General features: G+C 34.4%; 1 protein-coding gene across 1 annotated transcript; it reads right to left on the bottom strand.

Annotated features, from left to right (window-relative positions):
- Positions 1–1,681: 1,681 nt before the first annotated feature.
- LOC141718125 (secreted RxLR effector protein 161-like) lies at positions 1,682–2,266 on the bottom strand. The gene has a single exon (XM_074520497.1). It carries the CDS (start codon positions 2,264–2,266, stop codon positions 1,682–1,684), a length of 585 nt encoding a protein of 194 aa, XP_074376598.1.
- Between the last annotated feature and the right edge of the window lie 10,481 nt (positions 2,267–12,747).

The raw sequence follows: 12,747 nt of genomic DNA, 5'->3' as shown, positions 1-12,747 counted from the left end.
ATAAAAACAGTGTATCATTATGCCCAAAAATTACACGGGGACACATCAGGAGTAACGTCATTGGCCATAAAAATATGTAATTGCTCGCATTGTGGTAGCAGCAAGACTAGAGCATCCAAGTTGCAACCGTTTCACTATTACGAAGCACTAATTTTCATTAACACTAAATATTTTTAAAATTTTATTTATCCATTCATATAATAAGTTTAACTTTTATATATTTATATAAATATATAATCATTATAAATATATACTAAATAAAATAAAATAATTAGGAACAAGTTGTATTTTTTAGATTAGAGGATAAGTAGTTGTACTACTAGTTTAGGAGGATAAGGAGATTGTGTCTAATAATTTAGCAATTTAATATCCTTAATCAATTCATTTAATTCAATTTTTTAACCCAACTAAGTACCGATTTTTTTAATCGGTTTGAGTGGCCGGAAAAAAGGTCTGGCTGGGTCGCCATAAGATAAAGTAATTGAAGAACAATTATTTTAAATAATATATCGATCAAATTATAAGTTAGTAGAAGTGATAATAGAAAAATAATGATTTTTAAATAAAGGTAATTAGTTAAAAATAAGTACGAGGATAATTAAGTAAAACAATCAAGTATCAAAAAAATAAGTAGTAAAAAATAACTACTTATCAAATTTTTAATGTTTGGTTTGTAATAATAACTAGTATATAACCCGTGTCATGCACCGTTATTTTTATCATTATATATTATAAATTATTATTTTAATAATATGTTACTCGTATAATTCAGTCTTATATCACTTGAATAATAATATTTAATATTATATCTAACAGTTCTTACCCATTTAATTCGACTGACAATGACCAAAGAAAAACAACCAAATTTTTAATGTTTCGTCTTTAATATAATAGTATAGGTAGATTGTATACATTATGTAATTGAATTAGTGCACTGAATGATTATTTATGAATTTGAAATATTTTCAATAATTATGCCATAATAATGTATTTGAATTTAGGAGACAGAAATTTACTCACCATTTTCACATAAACCCGCTTGTTTTTTTACAATGATCCCCCGAGTAGTACCATATTTTAATATGGAAACTTTGGTAATTGCTCACCTAATTTATAGCTTCACCCTAATCTTTTATAACATTCTATTTTTTTGATTACATTCTTCTCAATACATGTCAATTCAAAATCATAGTTCAAAAACTAGTGCCTCCCTTTTACGATGGTTGAAATTGGCGGTAGGGGATGTTGAGATTGTAGGTTTCAGTTTGTGGATCACCTGTGAATGCCCACTACAGATTTAATACTATCGTGTATTTGACAGAGAGTGAACAAACTTACTCAAAGTTTTATATATCACACACTTAAAAAAAACTGGATACATGCTCAGATACTTAAAACAATGCAAATGACTAACTCCCAAAAACTAGCATCAAACTCCTAACTAACATCCACTACTTCCACTTATTTGTTTCTGATCCTAAAAACACTGAAACGGCATTTTACTTATTCTCCTAGCTGATACGTGGCTTAGTGAATACTCAGACAAACAAACCAGTTTATATTACACACCTACATACTCTCCCGTAATTTAAACTCGTTTTTGCGGATTCTGGATTCCCAACAGGGCACGCATCTTCTCGAACTTCGCAGTGGACATGGCTTTAGTCAGAACATCAGCACACTATTCTTCAGTAGGTATATGCTTAGTAGTTATTTCACCACGCTCAACACATTCCCGAATAAAATGATAACGGATATCAATGTGTTTGCTCCGTCCATGGAAAACAGGATTTTTTGCTAAATCAATCGCGGACTTATTATCAACATATATAGTGACCGGACAATGCTTCATATCAGTTATTTGCATAAGCAGATTTCGTAACCACACTCCTTGACATGCTGCTGCAGTTGCAGCCATAAATTCAGCTTCGCGGGAGGATAGAGCCACACACCTCTGTTTCTGTGACACCCAAGTGATCAAACTTTCGTTTAAATAAAAGGCCATACCTCCGGTGCTTCGTCTGTCTTCAATATTCCCAGCAAGATCACTATCAGAGTACCCCGATAGTATGTAGTTCTCTGTTCCTCTCCAGTAAATCAGCCCGTAGTTTACTGTCCCTTTGACATAACGTAATATACGTTTAACCACATTTAGATGCATCATGGTAGGACACTCCATGAACCTGCTAACTACCCCTACTGAGTATGCAATATCTGGTCGTGTATGGACCAGATACTTTAAACCTCCAACAAGGCTCTTAAACATCGTGGGATTGACAGGCTTCCCACTTTCGTCCTTAACCAGTTGTGTTAGGTCACACTTTCACTGTAGAGGGGGTGAATACAGTGTTTATTACAATCAAATCAAACTTCAAGAACTTATATAACAGAAAACAAACTTTATTTAAACAATAAACTCTGTTACAATCTGGAACTGTTATCTCTCAGTGATGAACAAAATATCACGAGAGCTTCTAGAGTTATATTAAATAATATTCTCGATAATGATAACACATCTAGTGTAAACTCTATTTCTGTGTTTATATACTACACAGTTACAAGATATTCGCTAATTGATATGGAATATAATTCTGCTTCCTAAAATATATCAATCAGATATCTTCTATTCCAAGTATTCCATTCTTCACGGAATTCCTTCTTCATGCATATCTCTTCTTATGTTTATCTTGATCTTCTTAACTTTAATCAGCTACTGTCCTTATCTGATCATCCTTCAGCACTTAAGTTCTGATATCTATCTCCTGAATCATAAGTACTGATATCCCTTAAGTTCTGACTTCCAGTATAAGTACTGATCAGTTAAGTACTGATTTGTTCTGTTCAAATAAGATCTGAAATCTAAACATAAAACATATTAGCCATGACATTATCAAATATATCTAACAATCTCCCCCAACTTGTAAATTAACAAAATATACAAGTTAAACAGATATTTGATGATGTCAAAAACATTAAGTACAAATGCATGAGAAATCACTACAAGAAAAAAGTCCATAGACATCGGTTTTTGGCCGATGTCTATGTTGTTTAGCAACCGATGTTGATGTCGGTGATGTCTATTCTAGACATCGGCCATAACCCGATGTCTTTACTGGCTTAGACATCGTTTCTGGCAAAAAAGATGATGTCCATGCATTATTTTTTTACAAAAAATATTAGAAATAAATAATTTAATATATAAATTACACCTATTACAACAGATTAAACATATAATGAGCTATGTTTTTTTCCACATTAACATCGAATATTTTCATTTGGGTGATGTAAAATCAGATATTAAACATCGATTTCTTTAGTGAAAGGTGATGTCTATATTGGCATATAGACATTAGTTTTATCCCAAACAAAGTGATGTCTATGTTCAATTTAGACGTGAACATGTCAGTCTTTGACATCAGTTGTTTATCTAAAAGCGATGTACATTAAATTTTTTGATATCAGTTTTTCTTCTTTAAAAGTGATGTCTATATTGTCACATAAATATCAGTTTTATCCCAAACAAAGTGATGTCTATGTTCAATTTAGACTTGAACATTTCAATCTTTGACATCAGTTTTTTATCAAAAAGCGATGTACATTAAATTTTTTGACATCAATTTTTCTTCTTTAAAAGTGATGTACAATTGCTTTTGTAACTAACATATATCAAATATACGGAACTTGCACTCAGGTAAACTAAAGAAATAATATGATTTGAATACATGCTTAAATACATAATCTGGTCCATTATCATCATCAAAATAAACTGCATTTTACATTGAAAATTTTATTACTCAAATGGATACCCCAAAAAATCAGCTTTCACACTAAAAGAAATAAATAAGTAAACAAGCGTTGTAACCGTACAATGGCTGGTAGGATCTCTTGAACTCACTTTAAACATTGCCAAATCTGAAAGACAATAATGGAAATGCAGACATGTACCTTCATCATTACTGTACTTGCACCTTGAACACAAAACTCAAGCCCCACGAGTGAACATGCAATTAAGTACTAAAGATTTCGTTTCCAACATCAGTTGGCTGCATCTCGACTGTAGAACTGATCAAATGTCTTTGCTGATATACGATGGAGAAGCTCACGGGGAAAGATTCTTAGCAATGTCCATGCTAAATCAATTGACTGGAAGATTTTAGCTGGAATATTGAGGACCTGGGTACAAAATAAGCAGAACGGTGAGAAATCAAAGGGTAGAGTTTTACACTCTTAGTTGTTTCTATTATGTCTTTTAATATGCAATCTCATCCCGTACTTATATGTAAAAATATAATGGTCAAACATATTTTTTATAGCACTATCAACACTCTGATCACATAGGTAGAAATACTAATGCAACAAAAGTCAAAATTCCAAACAATATAGCCAAGTAGCGATTTTAATTTTATATATGTTTAGCGTTCATTATATAACATACTGAGTAGTAATTAGTAAACACATAAATTTATCTAATAACATCTATCTTAGCTGATTGACGTTTATATTTAATAGTAAGCTGGATTTTAATTAACACAAGTAGTGCAAATGAATATACCTTCTAAATATTTACCACTTGCTGCAACAATAATTACATTGGCCTTAATCTGCTTCCGCAACACATTCCGTCTATCAACAGTTTATGTGTCATCACCACCCATAAATAAAGGCACATAGTAAGTAACCTCTGTGTCATCACCACCCATAAATAAAGGCACATAGTAAGTAACCTAACTCGTAGATGGATACGTGTTAGAAATTTGAACAAAACCACACCCTTTCCCAACTGGCCCCAAAGAACCTCACCATACTCGGAAAATGTATGCCTAAGTTCTTCATCAGTTATTTCAGAATTAAGTCTTCCCACAAACACCTATAAAATAAAGAAACAAATATGACAAGATATCTGTAAGAACTAGACTCACTGTCGTGTTCGATGTATCCATTTTGAACTGAGTGCCATTTGCAGCTCCTCTAGACAACACTACAGCTAATCAAAAAATATAATTTAATATATATACCAATTGCACATAAAAAGGACTAAAAAGCTGTTGATGCTTATTCAAAATAGTTAAAAAATATTGGCTGTTTTTTGTAAAATATAATTTAAATTTACAAACACACAGAAACGTGAATAGAAATAAGGTGTGGGGTGTGTGAAATAGACACTACACCTACTATTCCAATTCCAAAAGGTATCAAGTCAGTTTTTATTACCACGGTATACAGAAGAATCTCCACATCTTTGCCGCCACCTGCATTGTGTTAAACCAAATCAAGTTATTACACATAAATGTAAGTAATTTTGTATGTTTTGCGTTTTTGTAGTTAGTACTACTCATTTGTCTGGATTTCGCCTACTACAAACACACTTGTCAGGTATATTACCCTAATTCCGCCCATGTCAACCCTCAAAAACATATGATTTACCATTAACATCTAATTGCAGTTAGATCAAACGTGCAAATGAACTCTAAATTAATAAGAAAATAGCACATAGTGATGTTAAAACAGTAGGGGTGAAACTACAATCTCAACTGTTTGCATAATAACCAAAAAAATTGTTCAACCAACCTATATTTTCCTTAAAATCCCATTTTTAGGCAAAATTTTAATATTGGTTATCAGATTTTTTTCCTAGTAACGCTAAAGACACTGATGATTCCGCTTGGAGAAGAAAGCAAGACAATGTTAAGGTGTGCTTCATCAGCCATACTATGGATTCTTAAGCATGACTACCGAAAAGACTCTAGTTGAGGACTCTGAAGCTTAAGACTGTTGCTTTAAAAACATCATCCATTGGCATAAATTCAGATTGTGCTGCAGGTACAGCTAAACCAGATCTGACTGCGTTGGCACTCTCACAAAATGGCTGCAACAACGATAAAGTGTAAAAAACAGGTGTAGCCTCTTTTCCTTCTTAACAAACTATGATACAACCAGCATATTCCAGTCAAGCAATGCATAATCAATATCAAAATATAATGCATCTATTTACTTGACCATTATACATCATAATAAATTTATAAAGCCTACGTGCTCCTAAACTACAATAACAAATCAATTAAAATTACATAAATTCTCTAGAATTAATTAACTGAGGACCTTCATATTCAGTTATCAATTATTTAATGTATCTGGTCTAAACGTTTAGTACTTTAAATTTAGATTATAGGGTATATACCCTGACAAAAAAAATTATAAGGCATATACACATGTGATTATGTGTAGACTTTTGTGTTGATAAGTTGATGTGCAGACTTTGCACGTAGACCAATGATAATATAAAAACCAAAATCAACTAATATTCTAAAATTATTGGTCTATATATACAATCAGCCAAGTAAAAAGCATGATAAATACAAATTACGATATTCTTTTTATCATATATGTATTACCTTCTACTCAACATTTTCTAAAACTATCATGACACTAGATTAATTGATTAAATATTTAACATTATTGTAAATTACTGCTACTACTGCTCTCCTTTTAAAATTCTATTAACTTTGCCAGACTAAATGTCCATGTCTGGTATGTGATATTGTACCGTACTTAACTCAGACATGCATCTCAGCTAAAGGAAAACAAAACCTTGGAACGGTGATTTATATAGCCAGAAAAAGTTGTTCAGACTTACTTTATTAAAAGGGGCTCATATGTAGTGATAAGTATGTTTGTGCCAACTTTCTTCACGCGCAAATTTGCAAGATATACCTGCATGAACCAAAATTTTTCCGGACTCATCATTTAATTTAATTGGTTGCATATAACTAATAGAGATATACGAAAACAGCAAAGAACTTGCTTTTACAATATTTTGAGCTTCCCTTCCTTGGCGCCTCTTAGAGATGGCATGTACGTACGTAGAACAGACAGTAGTAATCTATATATTAGGCATACAAGAAAATTGGGGGTGTTATGCATTCGGCTAACCATAGATAAGCCTTGAGGCCTTCACAAAAACTCAAAAGCAAAATGCTACAAAAAAACCTAATTGTGCTGGGATATGTCTTTAAGACATTCCTTCTAAAACCAAATAGGGGAGACGGAAATTTGTGAAGGCATTAAAGCAAACTGCTATCTTGATCCTCTAGATTTCCAAAAATTTATTCTTCATTGGCAAGCTCTTCCCAGGTAATTTTTTGTTTGAGTCCTACCAGATTTCATATATTTCAAATATTTCAAAACAAAGATTTATACTTCTTCTAAGAACTTTTAAACTTTAATTGATGGTTAACATCACTTGAATAAACATATATCAATACTAACTTCTTGTGCTAGAACGAATTTTTCAATATATTAGACTCTTGAGTATCCGGAAGCTTTATTAAAATCTAGTAGCAGCCTAGAGACATATAGAAACTAAGCAAAAGACCAGGAATGGTGTTTGCCTCGTAAGTTATAATTAACTAGCTCTAGCTTACAGTTAAATACTTCTGATTTTTTTGGTTATTATGCAAACAGTCTAAATTAACCTAATATATATTGGCATGATTATGAGCAACCACACTGGCTGAACTGCTCAACCTCAGTAGGGTTATTACAGAGCTATAGGGTTGAGGCTATCATGGATGACCTTAGGTGTTACATATATGATTTCCAGCAACTCTCTGCTCTGTTTTTACAAATAAAATTTAATCCTTACCAGAGGCACTTGATACATCTCTCCTTTCAATATGTAACTGAATAAGTTATCATGAATTTGAACTTTATTATATAAAAAGACTAGATGTATATGAGCATATCTTATACATTCATGTGTAACATTAGTAATTACAGCTACTTTCCTGTTATTATATGGTGGGAGTTTAACATATAATTTAATCATAATCAAGTGTCTCACTATCTCTATCAGAGACTATTACATCCAATAAGTAGAACACATAAAATCACATCACCTAAAGTTTCAAACAAATAGATGTCGCACATGAATAAGTAACAAACCTGTACTATTTGTTTGCTATACTATAAGGAGACTGTTGTTCCATCTGCAACTTTAATATATTGTAGAGAAAAAGAACTACAAGCTAAATAGAGAGAAAGATAAACAAAGCTAAAATATCGCAATTAATAAAAGTAGAGCTCTTTAATTTTAAGAATAATATAAGAAGAAAATAACGCATGCCTTTGCATAATACATACTCTTGCACAAATATAACATGCCAGTAACACAACCAAAATCAAACAACAATTGTCCTGTACAAAAATAAATTCAAAATAGTTAGTAATTTAAAAATCATACAGTGCTCCTTATAACAAATAACGGTTTCAATTTTATAAAAACCCCAATTTTAAAAACAAGCGTTTCAATTAAAAAAACCCAATTTGAAAAACTAGGGTTTTCAAGCTTGGGTTTTGAGGTTGAGAATATGAGAGTAGAGAGAGCTGAAGGCCAATTTCAGTTTCTAAAATGAATGTCGAGGAGAGATAAGCGGGGAAAGATAACTGAAGTAAGATGATGAGAGTAAATAGAATTGATATGAGATGAGTTGAGCACAGAGATGATGCTTAGACGATGGTAAGAGGGGCTCCTTGACGATGAGAGGGATTACAGAGGGGGAGATTTTGAGAGTGAGAGAGTCGATGGTGATAGGGATCGAGAGAGAATTATTCAGAGAGAGGGGGGTTTAGTTTTTCTTTTAATTTTTGTGATTGATAGATGAAAGAGGGGGAACAAAATGATTATGGGAGGGAGTAAAATTTGGGTAAAGAGGGAATATTTTGGCTAAGGGGGAAAAAATTTGGGATTGCCGCGCATTCAATTTTTTTTATAGAACTTAAGACATCAGTTTTAAAATAAATGATGTCATAAAAATAGAAAGACATCACATTTACGCGGGATGATATCTATTTAACATCAGACATCAGTGGCATGACTGGACGATGTCTAATGTGTGATGTCTATTAACCTTTTTCTTGTAGTGAATAGACAAGATAACTACAACTTACAGTCCTTAAAGTTTTTACCAATTCAACTTCTGATAACAACTTCAATCTGTATAAATATCAGAATTTAAGCAGTTGTAGATCTTCGACTTGGCTTCATCATTTTCTGATCTCTCTGATGTCAGGAGTTGTTCTGAGATAATTCTTCAACAAACATTTCTCAGCATATCTGAGTTCATCAATCATTCTCCGTTTGACATCTTTAAGCTCTGCAGTATCTTCACCAGTTTGAAATATTGCAGCTCTGAGATCATTAATCTTTGCTTTTCTCAACTCCCGATCTAGTCTTATGACATAAGCTTTATTAGACTCTAGATTGAATTCAAGCCCCTTAATACCAAGATATGTTCTGATCTGTGCAGTATTAGGCTTCATATCAACAATATCACCATTGTGATTTCTGTACTTTGGAACATATCTGCTGTCAGACTTAACAGAATAAAGTCTTTTCTGTCTCTGAATCTGTTCCTTTAAGTAGTTTGCAGCAGTCTCTGTTATTCTGTCATCCACTTGAAGTAAGAACAATACATGCTCCAATTCTTCAAAATACTTCAATGGAATGGCATTTTGTCTTATATGATAAACCCTACCATCTGTCATGAAATACAACATGATGTATTCTTTCAAATAGGTATGGTAAACCATCTGTACAGATTCTAGTTGATTCAATCTCTCAGGAGTTGCTCCAATACCTGGTTCACTCAAGGAAGTTGGATCATCGGTAGTGTTGTGTACTCTTCTTTCATCAGCACTTCCCAATCCAGTTTTATCTCTAGCTTCCTTTCCAGTAACTACTCTTGCTTCAAAACCACTTGCAGTAGTCTTCAAAGGTTGAGTCTGTTTTGCTTTAGTGAATCCTGGTAGGAGTGTATTTGATCTTCCTTCTGATATCAAGTTAACTTGAGCTGTGTCAGAGGTTACTTGCTTCTTCTGAATATCAGAACTTACAATTTCTTGACTCTGAACAACTTGAGCCATGTCAGAGGTTGTTTTAAGAACTTTCCTTGAAGTCAGAGCAAGATTACCTTTTCCAACAGTAATTTCTTCTTCCTCAGGAGGTACATAAGGCTTGATAGGTTCACCAACCTTTTCTTTACCCTTGGATCTTGGATCTATCTGTGGTTGTGATCTAGCCAAAGTTTCTTCAGTATGTATCCTCTCTTTGATCACAATGCCTTTAGGTTTTGGAAGTAACTTTTTACCAGAAGCTTCAGATTTAGATGTGACTTTCTCTGATTTAAGTCTGGCTTCTTCTTCCTTTAAACTTTCCAAGTCCATCCCTGGATTTTCTTGAAGAAATAACTGTCTTGACATTTCCTCATCAAGATCTAGAAGTTCATCAGAACTTATCCTTTTACCAGCAGCAGAACTTATTCTTTTCCCAGTATCAGAACTTGTTCTGTGACTAGCTTGTCTTGATGTAAACCTTCTACCTTGACTATGACCACTACCCATTCCAGAGTTTCCTTGGTCATCTTTTCCATCATCCTTTCCTTGCAGTGACTTGTTGATTTTGCATTTGGACTTAATTACCTTCTCCCCCTTTTTGGCATCAGCAGGTAATAAAAGAGAGATAAGTAATTCCACTAAGGTCTGGATTTCAGTAAGTTGCGATTGCTGAGAAGCTTGATTTGTCAGAATTTGATCAATCTGAGCTTGTTGCTTCTCTTGAGTTTTCTCAATATAAGCAACCCTGTCAATGGTAGGTTGGAAGAACTTTTTCTTATCAAGTTTCCAAACTTGTTCCTGTTTAATAAAGTTCTCCTGAATCTTGTGTAGCTCTGCATGAGTGTTGGAATGAAGACCTTGTAGATGTTTAGTACTCAATGCAGTGACCCTAAGCTGAGTTTTAAAATCATCAGAATTTAACATTTCATCAGCTTTAGTCAAGTGCTCAGCAAGATGTAAAGCATTTGGAACACATGAAACTGAGTTCCATTCCTTAGTCCACTCCTGACCTGCAGGAGTTTCACTCCAAGGTACTGGTGCATCCCTGATAACAAACTCCTTTAGCAGTTCAGACTTAGGAAGAGTCAGTGGAGGAGTATGTCCTGAAGGACCTGCTGCATCAGCATCTACAGTTGTAGCAGCTTCACCAGTATCTCCAACATTTGCAGCATCAGAACTTAAAGAATCAGTATCTTCTGATAAGACAACTGTATGAGTAGCAATGGAGGCTTCAACATCCTCTAATTGCTGATCTGATACTAAGTTCTGATCAACAGCCATATCCTGATGCTCACCTAAAATCTGATCATCATCTTGATGCAGAGAAGGTGTTAGTGATAACTCAGGAGTTTGAACAGCATCAGTAACAGGTGTTGTGGAAGGATTATTTGCTGTTGGAGCTTCTAAGAAAAGTATTTCAGGCACAACCAAGTTCTGAATATCAATTTCAGCACTTGTGCCTGGATCAACAAGAGATATAGAAGGTGAATTAGCCTTGTCAGATACAGGTTCCTGAGATGGAGTTGATGGAGAAGAAGTGACTGGAGCAAATTCCTTGTCTTGTGAGATCAGAGATTCCTGATCCCCTTCCTTAGCTGCTTCCTCCTCATCATCTGAAACTGGCCTCTGTGCCCTCTGTTTCTTGTACTTTCTTGTTGATTTGGATTCCTTGGGAGTAGCAGGAACCGTCATACGTCTAAGCCTCTTGAGAAGCCTAGAACCCCCAATTGCAGAATCCTTCTGAGAAGTTGCCTTCTCAGCTTCATCTATCATAGGTTCTGAAGATGGAATCTGATCCTCAGAATCTGATTCATCTCTCAAAGTAATCCTCCTCTTCTTCTGAGATGTTTGAGGAACAGTCTTTGTTCTCTTTGGCTTAGAGGATGTAGGCTTCACAGTAGGTGCTGAAGAAGAAGGTTGAGCATTCTGTGAAGTAGAGAGATAGGATTTGAGATAAGTTCTGAGGGTAGGTTGAGTAGAATGAGAGGTAGGGACTGAGGTTGATGGATTTTGGTTATGGTGAGTTGGTTGAACATTTGAGTAAACAGATTTGTAAGTAGCTGGATCAGCATTTACCAGAATCTGTTTCACAGACTGAGGAATCTGTAATTGTCTCACCATTGATTTCTTTGTGTCAGCATTTATCAGGTCGTTAAAGTACCTTTTTGCAACCTTAAAAGGTGGGGTTTGAGTGCTGACTAACTGGGGTTCAGCAGTACAATACGTATAAATAAGTTGACAGAATCTAGCAAAATAAACAACATCTCGATCCTCTGTCATCCTATCCCCAATAAAACCAATTATTCCAGTTGCAAAATCAAAATGAGTTTGATGGATAATAGCATACCCGATATGCTGACTCAGAATTGGGATGGCATCAAAATTTGAACACTTGTTGCCAAAGGCCTTGGTGATGCAATCGAAGAAGAAACTCCATTCTCTTCTGATATTAGCCCGTTTCAACTGTCCAAGTTTCGTCAGACTCTTTTCATATCCCAAATCAGTCATTAACCCCCGAAGTTCTGATTCCTCTGGTATAGAGAAAGTACAATCTTCTGGAAGATGTAATGCTCTTCGTACTGTACCAGGAGTGACTACATAGGAAGAATCACCCACTTGGAAGATAATACTGGGAGTTCCTCGTTGACCACCATCATCATAAACTCCAGTCCTCCAGAACCGCAGAACTTGTTGACTTGAGAATAATTCAGGCTGAGTTAAGGCGTACCCAACCTCACTATGTGCAAGAAGATCTTGCACAAAATGCAATTCAGATGGAGCTTCAGCATGATCAAGAATTGCAGCATAGTTGTTTGGAACAAACTTTGCTCCATCAATGATTAAATCCTTTGGTGC

This window comes from Apium graveolens, chromosome 1 (assembly GCF_009905375.1).
Source record: "Apium graveolens cultivar Ventura chromosome 1, ASM990537v1, whole genome shotgun sequence".
NCBI lineage: Eukaryota > Viridiplantae > Streptophyta > Magnoliopsida > Apiales > Apiaceae > Apium > Apium graveolens.
Note: the sequence above shows the minus strand (reverse complement) of the source record. Positions and strands in the feature narration are given on the sequence as shown.

Coding starts and splice junctions, on each gene's coding strand:
- LOC141718125 (XM_074520497.1), bottom strand. CDS start 2,266: ATGTTTAAGAGCCTTGTTGGAGGTTTAAAGTATCTGGTCCATACACGA.